The sequence below is a fragment of the Phytophthora sojae genome (genome assembly GCF_000149755.1).
Source record: "Phytophthora sojae unplaced genomic scaffold PHYSOscaffold_5, whole genome shotgun sequence".
NCBI lineage: Eukaryota > Oomycota > Peronosporomycetes > Peronosporales > Peronosporaceae > Phytophthora > Phytophthora sojae.
This window is the reverse complement of record NW_009258119.1, coordinates 2,495,843-2,511,414: the sequence shown is the minus strand read 5'-3', so window position 1 is coordinate 2,511,414 and position 15,572 is coordinate 2,495,843. Positions and strand designations below refer to the sequence as shown.

At 52.4% G+C, this 15,572-nt stretch overlaps 6 protein-coding genes across 6 annotated transcripts; 4 read left to right on the top strand and 2 right to left on the bottom strand.

Annotated features, from left to right (window-relative positions):
• Nucleotides 1-150: 150 nt before the first annotated feature.
• On the top strand, nucleotides 151-4,962 carry PHYSODRAFT_315622 (hypothetical protein; the record flags this gene model as incomplete). The annotated part of the gene is made up of 3 exons (XM_009530577.1): nucleotides 151-852; nucleotides 997-4,341; nucleotides 4,831-4,962. 3 exons carry the CDS (start codon nucleotides 151-153, stop codon nucleotides 4,960-4,962), a joined length of 4,179 nt encoding a protein of 1,392 aa, XP_009528872.1.
• Nucleotides 4,963-5,019: 57 nt separating this feature from the next.
• PHYSODRAFT_510005 (hypothetical protein) lies at nucleotides 5,020-5,328 on the bottom strand (the record flags this gene model as incomplete). The annotated part of the gene is made up of 1 exon (XM_009530576.1): nucleotides 5,020-5,328. A coding segment is annotated over one exon (309 nt), but the record flags the coding sequence as incomplete, so codon positions are not given.
• A 2,279-nt stretch (nucleotides 5,329-7,607) lies between these two features.
• PHYSODRAFT_249155 (hypothetical protein) lies at nucleotides 7,608-8,333 on the bottom strand (the record flags this gene model as incomplete). Its single annotated transcript, XM_009530575.1, has 3 exons — nucleotides 7,608-7,705; nucleotides 7,750-8,103; nucleotides 8,147-8,333. 3 exons carry the CDS (start codon nucleotides 8,331-8,333, stop codon nucleotides 7,608-7,610), a joined length of 639 nt encoding a protein of 212 aa, XP_009528870.1.
• A 480-nt stretch (nucleotides 8,334-8,813) lies between these two features.
• On the top strand, nucleotides 8,814-10,082 carry PHYSODRAFT_301786 (hypothetical protein; the record flags this gene model as incomplete). Its single annotated transcript, XM_009530574.1, has 4 exons — nucleotides 8,814-8,829; nucleotides 8,932-9,142; nucleotides 9,233-9,902; nucleotides 9,981-10,082. The coding sequence occupies 4 exons, from the start codon at nucleotides 8,814-8,816 to the stop codon at nucleotides 10,080-10,082; spliced, it is 999 nt and encodes a 332-aa protein (XP_009528869.1).
• A 730-nt stretch (nucleotides 10,083-10,812) lies between these two features.
• Nucleotides 10,813-12,221, top strand: PHYSODRAFT_301785 (hypothetical protein; the record flags this gene model as incomplete). The annotated part of the gene is made up of 4 exons (XM_009530573.1): nucleotides 10,813-10,874; nucleotides 10,957-11,299; nucleotides 11,563-11,865; nucleotides 11,895-12,221. 4 exons carry the CDS (start codon nucleotides 10,813-10,815, stop codon nucleotides 12,219-12,221), a joined length of 1,035 nt encoding a protein of 344 aa, XP_009528868.1.
• Nucleotides 12,222-13,221: 1,000 nt separating this feature from the next.
• PHYSODRAFT_409501 (hypothetical protein) lies at nucleotides 13,222-13,695 on the top strand (the record flags this gene model as incomplete). The annotated part of the gene is made up of 1 exon (XM_009530572.1): nucleotides 13,222-13,695. A coding segment is annotated over one exon (474 nt), but the record flags the coding sequence as incomplete, so codon positions are not given.
• Between the last annotated feature and the right edge of the window lie 1,877 nt (nucleotides 13,696-15,572).

Sequence of the window (15,572 nt, the reverse complement as noted above, 5' to 3'; positions counted from 1 at the left end):
AAGTGGCTACATTCCATACAAATTTCAAGATTCAAATACAAAACCCAAGTTAACTCCTCTTCGACGTGGGATTGGTCGATTTCCCCCGCCGTTTCGGCCGCCAATCGGCGCGCGCTTGAGCCATTTCAAAGCCAAAAAGACGCGGGAAAAATGGCTACACCTGCGGACGACGCGGCCGCGCAGCTCTGGGCGGCGGTGCGCGGCTTCTCGGACGCGGAGCTGCGGCGCGTGCAGCGCAGCATCCGGCAGTTCCTCTGCGCGCAGGACGCGCGGCCAAACTCCGCTGCTGATGCCGCCTCCAGCGCCCAGAACGCCGCCGTGGAGCTGCAGCTTGGCACCAAGACGCAGCGCGTGCGCGCGGACGACTTCGTGCACGTGTTCCTGGACTATCTGCACGGGCAGGTGCAGCGGCACGCCGACGCGCGCGTCTCCAGCGACTCCGAGACCGACCGCTCGAGCAACTTGGCTACTGCACCCGAGAGCAACATGGCTACACTGCAGGACGAGGACCAGTTCCCGCAGTTGAAGCGCACACCTAGCAGCGGCCAAGTGGCCCCAGCCAAGACGCCCAAGAGGAGGATCACTACAACGCTATTGACGCCCAAGGACTCGACGGTCGTGGCTCGACCAGTGCCTGTAGCCATTTCGTTCCCTCCCCTCGGGGCGTCGGAAGGCACAAGACCCCCGGCGTGGGCCAAACAATCGCTGCTGGAGAAGCGCATGGGCGCCGCTGCCCCCTCCTCTAGCTCTGGCTTCACCTCCAACACACCTGCTGCGCCGTCGGCTTGGGGGCCGAAGCCTTCGGTGCCCAAACCGACGTCGGCGTGGGGTTCTTCCAGTACCCCGGGAAGCGTAATGGCTACACCGGTTGTCAAGACGAAGACGTCAGTGGTCACAACCATTGTACCCAAAAGCGTAGAGTCGGTGGCTCGACCTCAGCAACTCTTGGTAAAGAAAAAATCTTCATCTCCGTCCAACCAGGGGACCCATTCACAGTCCGACAGCCCCAAGAAGAGCAGGGTGACGTCGACCTCGACCTCGAACCAGCAGGAGGAGCACGCGCCCGTGGTCGAGAAGAGCAGGAATGTAGCCATTTTGCCGGACCGTTCGTCGGACGACTTCAAGGTGAACACGCAGGCGGCCAAGCTCTACGGGTTCCTCATCAGGGAGCGGTTCGTCAAGAGCACGAGCGCGGAGCTGCAGGTGCTCATCAGTCTGCTGTACCGGGCCGACTGCGCAGCTTGCAGTAAAGACCCCACTGAGCAGCCGGAGGCTTGTTCTCCCTGTAGCGTCGCGTCCGAGTTCTGCTGGCGCGTGCACTGCCTCGACTTCGCGGAGATCGTTTTCTGTGAGATCGAGTCGGTGCTCGCCCACCTGGGCGCCGATCTATTGGGGCTAGTGAAGCACAGCTTGAGGGACGCTGAGGGCATCTGCGGGTCGATGCTGGAGCGGCTGGACGAAGTGTCTCGCAGGCGCGAGGAGTTCCGCGTGGCGGAGAGCGCGCGCGTGGGTTGTCAACTGCCGATCGAGATGAAGGCGAGTGCAGTGCGGGACTTCGCCATCCCGTTCAACGAGGAGACGGACTCCCGCCTGCACTATCGGACGCCGGAGGAGTCGCTCCTGTACACGAACCGCGAGAAGGTGCGGGACGGATTCCTGGGATTATTGCGCCAGTTCCAGCAGAAGCAGCACAGTCTCGTGGGTATCGAGAACGCGGGAGTGGCGGCGGCGGCCATTGCAGCGGCTCGGGAGCTGCTGGCCGAAGTCTCGCCTGAGAACCGCTGGTGGTTCGCCAAGTTCTTCGTCCAGGAGCTGGTCCAAGTCGGCTCGAACCCATTTGGCGAGAGCGACAAGGACCTGGTGCTCAAGATCATGGCGGATAAGCTCGTTGTCAAGAACCCGGACCGGCTGCGGAAGCTGCACCGGCGATTCTCGAGCCAGAAGCCGTCGAACAAGTCTCCTCAAGCGCAGGTGCATGCTACCGGGGGAGGCTCAAACAACAGCAACAACAGGAACAACGGTAAAGTGAACGACAACAATAACAACAACTCGCTGCGCAAGAATCGACAGGACGCCAGAGCATTGACCAACGAGGACGACGCGACCAAGGGCTTCACGGCGACGCTGGACCGCATGCGAAGCTTCTTCACGGACAACCAGCTCTTCTTCTTCCACTTCCTGCACAGCTGCGACAGCTACGAGTTCTCGGAGCTGGTCAAGCACCAGCTGGAGAGACAATTCTACTCCATCCGTGAGACTATTTCACCCTCGGCCGATGCGCGCAAGGACTTCACGGAAGTCGTGCTGAGACTCAAGGTGGTGGCCAAGTTCCTCGGGTATCTCCGGTTCTCGCCGCAGTGGCAAGTGACGTGCTCGATCCGCCAGCTTTCCGCGCACAACGCAGCGTTCAAAGCGGTAGAGCGCGAAGGTATCAGCACGTTGGAAGTGGCTCGCGACTCGAGTCTGGACGTCAAGAAGCTGCTGGAAGATAGCGTTCTCGAATCTTCCGTCTCCAAGTGCATCCCGTGGCTCTGCGACTACCTCTCCATGCTCTCACTGGACAAGCTCTCGTTCGGCACGACGTACTTCAAGCAGCTTGTGGTGCTGCTGCATCTGCTGCATCGCTCCCCGCGCTTGAACGCTCTGGGCGAGACTGGACTCTACGTGGCGTTGCAGATCGAACGCATCTTCCACGTGCTGAAGCTCGACGCCGGGTTCCTGCATGGCGAGGACTATCAGTCCCGAGATTTGCTCCCGTCTTCGCGTGTACGCTTGGCGCTAGAGAGTGAGGACGATGCGTCCCCAGAGGCTGGGGCTGGAGAAGACCACCTGCCCTTCTTGTATAGCCAAGTGTTCGTCCAGAGCTGCGTGAGCGAGCTGGAGGATCTCCGAGGCTTCATCCAGACGCGCGCGCAGCCGACGCCGCGGAGGAAGCTGTCGATCGGCTCTGGATCGATGACCACCAACGGCCATCCAGTTACGCCCATGCGCAAGCTCCGACCGTTGCAGGTTGTGATAGAGGACGACCACGGCAATAGCTCCTCCTCTTTCGCCGCAAAGCACGACAACGTCGTACGCGCCGCCAGTCCAGGGATAAAGTCGTCTGGAACTAGAGGATTTTCCAGCAGCTTCCCGCTAGTGCAGGAGGAGAACGACGAGCTGTCTGAGGCTGTATTCAAGGTGCATCTGAAGCTGAAGGCGGTGGTGGAGTTTGTCGTCGGCTCTGTGACGACGGACATCTGTGAGCACGTGATGGCGCACGTGGTCACGCCGCGAGCTGATGGACTCGTCGATCGCTGTGCGTCGGAGAGCGGACTGCTCACTGTCGGGCGCAGCCCTGCTACAGTAGGCGACGACGCCGCTCTCGCTGCTCGAGCATCGTTCCAGATGATGATCACCTCCAAGACTCGCCACGAGGCGAACTCTGCGGTTGTGGCTTCGCTGCAAGAAGCTCTGCGGCTCGGAGAGGAGCGCGTCACTGCTGCAATTCCTCCGTTCATGCCTCCGTCGTCGCATCCGACGCTGACCAACTCGATCGTGTTCGTGGCGCTGCAGCGGACTCGTGGCGCGTTGAAGACGCTCGTCCCGAAGAGCTGCCAATCGGAGTTTGTGAAGCGCGTGGCCTTCCGGAACAAGAGCCTGCTGAAGGATCTCGGCGCTGGATCTAAGGTGGCTGCTGTCGCCCTCCCGTCTAGTGCAGCGAGCCCGCAGAAGAGCGCGAACCAAGCTGCAGTCCAAGAAGACGCACAGCGACGCGAAGAAGACCGGCGCTGCCGAGACTTGAGGCGATGTTGTGCTGCAATATTCAAGAATGCCAGCTCCAAGAGCGTCAATCTTGCTGCGTGGGAACACCAGGCCACGAGCCTTTCGCAGTATTTGGGCGAATTCACCACCTCACTGAGGGACTGTGTGAAATCCGGCGACGTTGCTCAATCTACTTCATCTCCACTGAGAAGGGAGGCGCTGGTGCTCTGGGATATCCTGTGGCGAGCCGCGACGTCCTGCCTCAAGTTCTGGGGTTCATCGCTGGATGTGTTTGCTGCATGTGAGCTGACGTCGATGAAGGAGGAGCGCGTGCAGACCGTCGAGAAGATGTTCAATGAGTTTGCGGCGAATTTCACGACTTTGCTCAACGTGGCAGTGTGCTGCAATGGGGAAGGGGCTGCGAATTCTCGACTGCAGTCCATGCTGATGTCTGTGTTGGACTCCATGATGGGCCTGCCCAGTCAGCTTCCTACTGCCGCTGAACACGCCGGGCTAATCAAGCGATTCGCTATCGAGGCCCGCTCTCAGGTCGTCGCAGACCTGCGGTCTGGGATCCGAGAGGGTGACAACCAGCAGGTTAGACTGGAGCTGGACTGGGATCGATGGACAGAGCCACGGAATGCAGCACCCAAAAGTGCACTCACACAAGGAGCCAAGTCTCACCAGGAAGTGTGGAACGCCGTCGCATCATCAACTGCAACGACGGCAGCGTAATTGTATGCTAGAGAAAGAATACGTGTAAACAATTTTAAAGCTTTTGTAAAACCGACATCGCTCTTGACCATTGCTGATATCCAGCTGACCCTGGCGTTTAATTGCGTACGCTAGGTCTTGATTTCCCTGAGGTGGAACTTGTTCTAGTCCTGCATGTGCGACTTCCAGAGCTTCCAGTTCGCACTGCTGTTTTCCCTCACATTCATCAGCTTTACCACGTCAATCGGCTGCTTCTCAGCGATAATGAGCAGCTCAGTCTCTGACTTAGTCCCCAACTTCGTCGTCTTCGGGTTCTTCTTCGCGGCTTGGATTGCTTTCCAAAGGGCTTTGTCCTTGTAAGTCGTGTGGTAGGCTGCTAGCGTCGCGTACAATGCCGAGCTGCCGGTACGTGGTCCACGTGTTGAACAACAGCCTCGTGAGTACCTAGGTCTTATCAGCTTGAACACGTCGTCAGCACTGTTGTCAGTCGCCATCCGGCGCTGAATCTGCTCTGTCTCGAGCCTTGATTAGTCCCCTCGCTGCGTGTAACATCAATGTACCTCACTGCGAAAAAAAAAACGTCACGATGGCCGACGCTTCCTTCCCGGATTCTGCCGTTAATTCATCCGCGTAATTGAGCCACGTGCGAAACTGCAGGTTCTCAAAGAGTTTATCCCCTGCTTGGTCCAGTTTCAGCCGGATGAAGACTTCGTCGATGGGTTTTCCACTGTTTAACCAAGTCTTAAGTTTCCCCGAGGAAGTTACGGGCTTGACGAGAGCTTTCGCCTTCTCGATTGCCCGAAGACCCCCAGATCGCTCTTCATATTCGTCGTCTCGAGTGTCTTGGATGCGCAGTAATCTCCCTGCTGGCTAAGGCTACCTCAAAATCTGTGCCTCTGAGGGAAGCGTCGACCCTTGCAACGGCAACTGCAGCAAAGAACACAGCTCGAATAGTCCGCATGGGCGTCCCAAGCTAAATCCACTCAACTGGAGTCTGGAAAGTAAATTGCAAAGTGTCATACGATGATAGTGGAGCGTTTGTTGCCCCTGCATTCACATCGTGTCGAGCTGTATTAATATGTACACTGTACAAGCAAGTACAGTATTGGTGACAAGACAAGAAAAAAAACTGAAACAAGCTTTAATTTGGAGCCCCCTCTAGTTTCTTCTTAAGCTGATAACCTCTAAGCAACCACATTCTAAGCACATGTATGGATATGCCCTCAGACAGAAACCACTTCAATATACTATTTGAAAATGTCATTTAAAGCATGGTACGATAGTGCGAGCCTAGAAGCATGCATTATTGTAAAATTAAATGCTCGGCCACGTTGTGAGGTCCTATGAAGTAGCTGGATGCGGTGACCTTGAGCAACTGTACACCTCGATGCGATCCCGCATGGCAAAATGATCACATTCATAGTGAAACGTTAGCCTAATTATGCGTTGTTATACTGTAGATTGAAACTTAATTCGATATTTTTTCGCGTAACTCAACGAAGCTGATCTCGATGCTAATATCGCATTTCATATCGTAGCTTTTAGGCTTAGATCTTGCGTAACTCAAGTCTATCTTATAGCTTATCCACTGCGAGTTGATTATTACTTCAAGTAATTAGAATCGTCGGTGAAAACTGATAATGAAAGGGCAGGCATGACAGGCTACCAACACTGTTGAGATCGCTGAAAGAACAACATGTATTAGTAACTAGAAGCGAAGCTTTGGTCTGGGAGGACAGTGTAGACTTCCTTTGTGTGCAAACGTGCGGTAGGCAAGAATAATGTAACATGAAAATTGGTGGCAAGTTTTCAAACCCTGGTGTAGCGCCTTCCTGGCAAAAAATGGCGAAGTTGCCGTGCAAAAGACACGAAAGAAGTTAAAGGCGCGCTCGGCCGGGGGCTTTGCCCCGACCGAGCGCGTTGACGTCATGCATTCCAGCTATACAAATTTACACAAGAAGGATTCATGGGGTTTAGTCAATTTAGAGTGGGGCCAAAACGAAGCCAAAACCATTGGCGCGAACAGACGCAGGAAAAAGAGCAATCCGTTAGTTGTTATTTCAATGATTTTGAGTAAATGTTAGCTTATAAGGAGAAAATGCAGCTATCCTAGTTTTGACTTTCCGAATAAATTTCATAAATTCAAGAACTGCTCACTACAGTGTGTGGTACACACTACGGATACGGTCGACATTCTGGGAACAACCAGCCACGAAATGTACAAACTTTGTGATCTTACGGTAGCTATAATCTGTGGACTATGGACTCAGGCGACATTTGCCAATTAAAGTTGGGGGGGGGGGCTCCCGGCCGCTGAAATAAAATTGGTTAGGCTGTTCAGCCAGCTAAACCTGTCCTCCCAGTATAATGTATGCACCTACTGGTACTCCGATTTCCAAATATCATGGCACTTATACACTGTTGTACTGACTACATGAAATGCAGCATTAAACCATCAGTCGCAATAGAGTATGCGACGAAGTACATTGTTTGTGCTAAAAGAATGATTCCAAAGCTTTTTTAGAAATCCACTCCAGACTAGAGAGTGAACGGGTAATACCTAATACCCGCCTATTCCATTACGATCAATTATTAGTCAATGTAAAACACATAAAGTGATATCTGCCACATATGATTCCCTTGTAAATCCGAAGATATCAGACGTCTCGTTCTCACGCTCTAGTCTGTACTCACGTTTTTTTCTTACTTTCATTGTCTGACTGTACTGCATGCCGCAATTGCCGGATGAAAAAAAAACACTCCGTTTGCTTAATGAATATCATCAGTTAGTTTTTTAAAAGTTTAAATTAAATAGAAACGTGATAATTTTAGTAGATATCCACATGCTGCTGTTGTCCTACAATGAGTGACATTATTGTCAAGACCTACTTTTGTCATCACAATCCATTACTTTTTTCGTTTTAGATGATGAACCAATGAAAATGTATTCGACTGTATCGTGCATCTTCACCACCTCGAGACTCTCAAACTTTGTCTCAAGCTCTTCAATCGACCCAACCTCTTTGGCGGGTGTTGTTTTGTCATCTACGGTAATCCTTTCATCGACGAAATTCTGAAGGTTGTATTGCGCAAGGACATCAAATCGTTCTAACTCGTGCAAAGCTGCGAGCAGCCTAAGCGAGATGCGTCTATTTTCTATCAGGGCGGAACGAGAAGAGTTTCCCTGGAAACTCCTTGCCATAAGCTTTACAATACGCGCGCCAGATGTCGGCGTTCGGAAATCCACCTTCACAAAGGTCGTATAGACATCGTCCGGGGTCGTTCCTTTACCCATCCAACGCTTGAACTGAGCGACCTGCAAGTTCTTGGCCAACTGTTCTGTCTTCGGGACCTTCGTGCCCGCTTGAATAATCGCCGCCAGCTTTTCATCACCGTAGCTCTTGGTGAGCGTCTGGATCATCGTCGTCTCTGCGAACGGGTACTCCTTGTTGAAGGCCTTCAAGTGCCGGGTCCAAACATCCAACAGCGGACTGGCGAGGAGGTCGTCTCCAGCATCGTCAAGTTTCAGACGCTTGAGCATGTTTATCGGGTGATCCGGATTGGACAGCCAGCTCGTCACCACTTCTTCCTTGAACTTTGTGGCCCCCGGGCCATCGTCCAACGAAGCCAGGAGCTTGATGAGACCTTGCTCGGTGTATTTCTCTATGAAGACTTCCGGGGCAGACACCGCCTTCCTGGGATTCTTCTCGTTGTAAGCCGTCAGGTAGCGCCTTGAACGTCTGATCTGGACGTGTCTTCTCCTTCTGTAAGCCGTCCTGTAGTGCCTTCACGTGAATGCTGTCGGAGATGTCGTCCACGGTTTCCAACACGTTGTTGACGGCATCATCAATGAAGCCCATGTTGACACCGAACATTCTCTTCCCCCACTTCAGCAACGGCAGGAGTCCTTAGGACTCTTGCAGTGGAGACGCTGTTACGACGGACGACACCTCGAAATTTGGGGGTTCTCAACTTAAGCCCCGACGAGGTCGAGGCGGCGTCAGAGCTTGCAAAGAAAATTGAAGAGCAATTACGAGGTACTGGACACGCATCTTCGATGTGACGGGAGCTTGGTGCTGGTGCTACGAGGTCGATGGCGAAGTGAGAGATGAGAACTCCCCAATCGGTCTCAAAAAGTTGCCGGCACTGTACATGCGGCAACCTGAAGATTATTTTCCAATCTGGCTGCTCGACTGTAGTAATCGTGGTATTGATACATGTACTATTATTATTATACTGTTAATAATGTCTCCTGGTAACAAACAGATCAAACCGGAATGTCAGCTGGTCTAGCAAATTTCAATTAGGAAATTTGTGTTACCATTGCAACATTTTCATTTGCGAAGAGCGCAATCATGAGCCGAGAGCACCGTGCGTCTCGTTCCTTGTCTGCCCCCTCCTCTCTTTGCACGTTCTCCTTCTTCTCCTTCTCACCCCTCCTCTGTCCTCTTTGACTATTTACCCCCCTTACAGGCGACAAGGAGCGCAAGCACTCGAGGAAGTCCTCGAGCCGCCGGTCCAGTAGCCGCAAGGAGGAGGACGACCGCTCGTCCCGCCACAAAAGTCACAAAAGCAGCCACCACGGGAAAGAGCACACAAAATTGCCGAAAGGCGCAAAAAAGGTCACCGATGAGGACTATTTTGTGCGTCAGACGGAATTTCGCGTTTGGCTGGCCCAATCAAAGTGCGTACACTATGGACTTAGTTGTATACGACGAGAAGAATATTCCTTCTAATTGTTCTCGTTCTTTTTCGTCATTATTATCGTCTGCAGGGGCAAATATGTGGACGATCTGTCCACCGACGAAGCGATGGAGCTGTTCACCGACGAGTTCGCCAAGAAGTGGAACCGCGGCAAGCTGGCCAAAATGTTCTACGAGGGGCTGCCCGAGTCTGTTGTGGAGCAGACCAAGCGGACTCGTCACCGCTGGGGATTCGTGGCTAAGCTGGGGGAGAAGGAGAAGTTTGAGCTCGCTACGGCCAAGGACTCGGTCGGCGTGGCGACGAGAAAGGAGAATTTACTGAGCTCTGGCAAAACGAGGGAGAGTAAGGGGCCGTCGAGCTACGAGGAGGGCAGGAGCAAGCGTGATAAACGCAGGGAGAAGGACGAAGATAGAGAGGATGAGAGGGAGGGAGACAGGAAGCGGCGGAAACTCGAGCGGAGAAGAGAACGCGAGTACCGTGACACGGTCATGGAGGAGCTGGCGCCGAAGGCCACAGGAAGAGAGGCGCAGATTGAGAAGAGGCGCCAGTTGGGGCAGAAGCTGCACGGTGCCGCGCGAGACCGAGAGGATGCACGTGACGGACTGGACCTCAGTGAAGATTTTCTCATGGGTGGAGGCCGTGGAGCGGGTGATGATGACTTGAAGCGTCGGATGGCTCAACGCGATTCGGCGCGGCGTCGCAAGCAGGACGAGCAGCAGGAAAAGCTCGCGGAGCTGAAGGTACAGGGGATACTTGGACTCGGGTGCTATAGTGTGTGTGTGTGTGTGCTAACGTATGCTTTTAATTACGGTTGTTAGGCCAAGGAGTCCGCGCGCATGGATAAGTTTCTGGAAGATATGGGACTCGCTGGGGCTAATGCGAACGGAGGCAAGCCCATGATAATCCCTCCACGTCGCTAGATGGTTCAAACTGCTGATGGGAGAAAAGATATTGATACACATATCTATCGGAATCCACAACGGGAGAAATGAAAGTAGCAGCGTCTGAATTAAACGGCAAAATCTCGTATTTTGCAGCGAAGCAAAGCGAGTCGAGCAACCCTTCAGTTGTGTCGTTCGACTTTTCAGAGATTACTCTTTTTCAGACTACATGATCATGGCGCAGTCAGAGACACTTGTGCATTTTATTTTGTAAACGTTCACCGCTTCGGTATCGCTTTGGAAAGAAGCGAACCCGCACGTCCGGACTTGTGGGTTGCTCGGTCGAAAATGGCTACCAGTCGTAGTCTACGACGTCAGCAAATCTATAAGAGCGATAGTTTCGCATTCTAAGATGACATTGAGATACAGCTACCGTATCATGAATGGCGCCTGCTTGAAGGGAACATCTCAACGATACAAAAGCAAAAGGTAACTGCAAAAATCTTCAATACCACAGTGTATTTCATACTTCATCGGCGTTGCCGTGGTGAGCTTCCCACTGGTGCGACGACTCGCCACAACAACTTTGCTCCGGAAGGGGCTACCTGCACTACATCCCAATGCGTTGACGGACGCGACAGATCCTCTAGCACATCAGCAACGCTTTCCCCGTCCCCTTCGTGCTGTGCTGAGCGGAGGCTTGGTGAGGAAAGTTTGCAATTTGCTTCGGAGTGGTCAGATCCAAGCTGCTCCATGACCGACTGAAGCAATGGACCATCGCATGATGCTGCTAAGCGTTGTGCTGTTGCCTGCAGTGGTTAACGCATCCAAGTATCCCGTCTCATCGCTGGCTGGTGTCGCAATTTAAGAAGGAGTCACACACTAGCTGAAGCCGATTCTTTCACCGGTGAAGAGGAGGATACACTACCTCGGGCCTCGAGAGTTTCGTGAATGGATTGCCTCAAACAGTCAAGAAGCTGGTGGGGAAGGGAAATCCTGCGGACGAAGCGTTCAAGGCTCTGAAGATTGATACATCGGTGGATAACGTTATTCGTGTGGTCACCAGCTCGCAGTTCTCCAAGTGGATCCAATACGTGGACGATTTCAACAAGAAGAACCCCAGCAAGCAACTCTCCTTCTACTCAACTTTGGTAAAACACTACGACAACGCAGCTCTGGTCAAGCTGATTGAGCAGGCGAAGCTGGCTCCAAGCACACAGGCGATCGGCAAGCGATTGCAAGCTGAGCAGCTCCGAGTTTGGCTGCGAAAAAGGACGCTCACCCGATGACATTTTCGATATTCTACTCAAGACAAAGATGCACGACGATCTTTTTGACAACGCCAACTGGGTCCCTTGGGTCACGTATGTGGATGATTTCAACAAATTTACCCTGACAAGAAGATGACGACTTACTCGGTGTTGGAGGCACGATACAGCAAGCTTACTCTGTTCGATATGATCGAAGCTGCCAAAATTTCCCCCAAGACCAAGGAGATCGCGGCAAAACTGAATACCAGACTTGGCTGGACACCCGTGTATCAGCTGAAGACGCCTTTCAAATACTCCAACTTAGTAAGGCAAAGTCCAGACTTTTCGCGAGTCCGTACTTGGGTACTTGGGTCAACTATGTGGATGATCTGGACAAGCGCTATCATCAGAAGAAGTTGACGGTTCCACTACTCAAGAAATACTACAGCGATAAAGCACTGGCCAAGCTTATTGAAGACGCGGCGAAGGTCCCGACCACGGAAAATATTGCTTACAAGTTGCAGAAGCAGCAGTTTGAAACGTGGTTCAAAAGCGGGAAATCTCCAGCTGAGGTCTTTCACCTGGTGCTCGAAATTCGCAGCTTGAAGAATCTATTGGAGAACCACTGTTCAACTCGTGGCACGCGTACATGCAGTACTACAACCTCATGAAGCCTGCAGAGCGAACGACGGTGATCGAAATCTTAACGCCCCACTTTCGTAATGAGGCAGTGTGGAGAATGATTCAAGATGCGAAAGAAGTCTCGAGCACGAAGAATCTCGCCTCGTACTTGGAGAAATCGTTGGGCAAGATGCTGCTGGAAGAAGATTGGAGCCCCAAGAGTGTCTCGAAGCTTCTGAATCTGCAAGCAACCGACAGCGACTTTTTGAAAAGTTACACTGCGACTTTCAAAAAGCGAAATGATTAATACCATCAAGGACTCGCTTTAGCAAGGTGTTCTCACTTAGTGTAGATGCAGTATTCCTTGAGAAAACTGCATCCCAGGAAGCATAATTGAGTCGTTATTCGGATGGAAAGATGCACGACTTATTTTTTTCTACAGTTTTCAAACGAATTGGATCGAGAACGGCTGGGTGAATAAGGCAGATAACGCGCTGTTGGATCCGAAGACGAAGCGTCTTGTCTCCAACATGCCAACGGAAATGCCCATGAAATTCATCTTTGTGCCGAAAAGCAGGCGATTGCAGTCGCTGAGCGGGAAGGAGAAGACGTGCTGGCATTCATCGATGGATCCTAATAAGTCAAGAGTCCTTGGAGATTGTCGGGTTGGCAAACAACTTTTCTCCGGTCTTTTGAAGCTGTAAACACACGAGCACGTTATTGAGGGTCTTCCTGTTGTTAGGCCACTGCTTGAATTTTTCCTTGAAAACGTTCGAGGAGGTGAAGACACTCTTGGTTTTCTCGATGGCGTAGGCATCGAACCCCCTTTCTACGTCGTCTTCACCTTCGTCGGCACTATATTCCCTTGGGAACTCGTAGATGTTATGCTCGGTAGCGAGAGAGCGATCCGTCGTTGGCTTGAGCTCGTTCGTTGCTTGGTTAGCATCGACACAAGCAATGACGGCGATTTCCAGTAGCAGGACGTAGTGCGAATTGCGTCGTCTTAGAGCTGAGTGATGCAGAATACGGACTCCGAATCACGGGTTCGAACGAGGGTCCAGTTTGTATGATTCAAGTGATAACTGACACGTGATGAATCATTGGATGGGATCACACCCCCCTGTTGCCAAGTTGTGAGTAGGCCCCTCGAACGGGATCCGCTAAGGAGGGCCCTCATCGGGAGGGCCCTCGTAATAGAGTCGACATTTGGGAAACAGCCGATTGTGACAAACGCACATTTGGGTCATTCGTAATAGGTACATGTACCAAAACGAGAGCTCGGTTCATAAAGCACTCTCCCACCTCTCATGCGTGTCCACCGCGCCTTCTTCGCCTGGGCACCCCAGCTACAGCAAGGGCAGGGAGTGTCTGCCCAGGCGAAGGTTTTCGCTCAAGAAGAGCTCGACGGCGCGCATGAGGCTGCAGTCACCAAGGCATGGCTCAGCAATCGCGCCGGCAAGGGCCTGCGCGCGAAGTGGAAAGCGCTAACGCCAGAAGAGAGAGAGAGCTTCTTGCAGAGCACTGCTGACGACACGTTCACTCTGGAAGAAGCGCCCAACGGGGTGCTAGACGAGCGCCAAGATGGCGCTCGTTACCCACATCGAGCCCGCGCTGCTATCACTTCGACTGACTCGCGCGTTGGTAGAACCTGCGACGCCCCAGTTCAAGCGCCCGAGTCGGCGGCCGACCAGGCTCTGGCCAAGCTTCTACGACAGCGCAACCAGCTCTGTGGCTCTGTGGCGCGAGCCGCGATGTCGGCACAGCTGGCTGCTATGGCGATGGCTGTTCGGAAGCGTGATGCCGATGGTGTTGCTGAGTCTGCTGCCGCGGTTATTGAGTGCTTGGGTGCGCAAGTGGCTGGCAGCTTCTCGGCAGGAGCACGAGACAAATTACTCGTGTTGATGCGGGATACGGCGGCTCATGTATCTGCCACGAGATCGTATAATTTGTTGCATAGTGACTCTGAAGCGATGGAAGCTCATGAAATGACGCGAGACTCGGCTCGAGAGGCCGTGGCAACGTTGCGCGACTTTACAACCGACAACAGCGGCGTCAACCCAAGATTTAAGGAGGCTGTGGACAACCAAGTACCGTTCAATCCCCGATATGCTAGGTATTTGGGATCTCTCGCTTGGCAGAGCCAGCTTGACTCGGGTGGCAACGCTGTGCCGGTAAATGGATCGGATTCTTCCTGTACTCGTAATTTGGGAGCAGAGCCTGAGCTGGATGAAGAAGCTGCCTCCTCGCTGCATTCTGCATCTGAACCAGACCTGCCGGTCCCGGTCCCTAATTTTGACGGAGCGATAGCTGATCCCGCCCTCTCGATGGCCGTCATGAGCGACAAGACCGCTAATACTACGCCATCTTCGGCGCATGTGAACTCATCGCCTCGTCCTCGCAGCGGCCCAAGCTCAAAAAAGCGAACCTGTGACTACGTGGCCTCTACTGCTCATGCGACCGGTATCCTTCGGGTCGAAGGAAATATCGTGGCTTCAGTCAAGAAAAAGCCGAGGGCTTGTGTACGCAAAATGTCATCCGCACACTATTACTTCGGATGAAGTCCGTCAGCTAGGTTAACTTACACGTAACCTGTAGTGAGAAGGTTAACACGGAAACCATGCTACACTTCTGATGTTTTATAGGCTTATTTATTAATTTTACTAATAAGTAATGCATCAGCAGTGTTACAAAGGCATAAATTGCAGAAGTGTAGCATAAGTGCATCATACCGAAGTGGTACATATTTGTACATTGCAGAAGTGTTACACTTCTGCAAGGTGCATTTCTGTTACACTTTTGCAACACGCGCAAGTGTAACACTTCTGCATCTAAAATATAAACGACATCTACCTGCATGTTTAAAAGTGAAACATACGAGAAAGATACTTATGCGTTGGCGCTTACATGCTTGCGCACTAGAACCCTTATAAAAGTTTAAAGTACAAGGTATGGTGCAAATCTGCAAATTGCATATCTGTGAAACTTCTGTATGGTACAGTGGTACAACTTCGATTGTAGTACGTACTGCCCTAAACGTTGTGGGTGTGCTTGTACACGTTAGGTAGACTTTATAGAATACGTGTTAAAGTTAAAACGGGTGTCTGTTAGCGTATCCCCAAGTGTGTGGATGTGTGTGAGACGTTTGGTAGGGCCCGGCCAGGCTTGTGTCGACTCTGAAGCCGTCCTGTTGGTAGGCAGTGGTGACATGAACAAGCCCATTACTTGGGAATATCCCGCCATTCGTGATTGCGTGGAGATGAAGGCTTGGTTGGCTTGAACTGGTAATGAGATGGCTCGTCATCCCTCGCAGAAAACTTGGTGCTGGTGCTGGATTGTTTTGGTCAACTCTTTCTGCAAGCGTGGGATCTCGTGCTATACCACTTGCCCTATGGTTGGCACGATGCGATTGGGCTTTCCTGCGTTTAGTGCGAAGACTTGCGGGTTCGAGGATGCGTGGACGCCAAGCCTCCATCCGGTTGCGGTAGATCCACCAGTGTGGATCACACATCGTAGGAAGTAGTTTCATCCGACCGTTTGACTGAATGATCGAAATCAATTCATGCGCACAGGGCCTCCCATTCACGATCCGAAATACACCAGTGCATCCACGGCACGGTTTAGCTCCAGTCAGCATTTGAATAGCCTCCTTCCAGAGTTC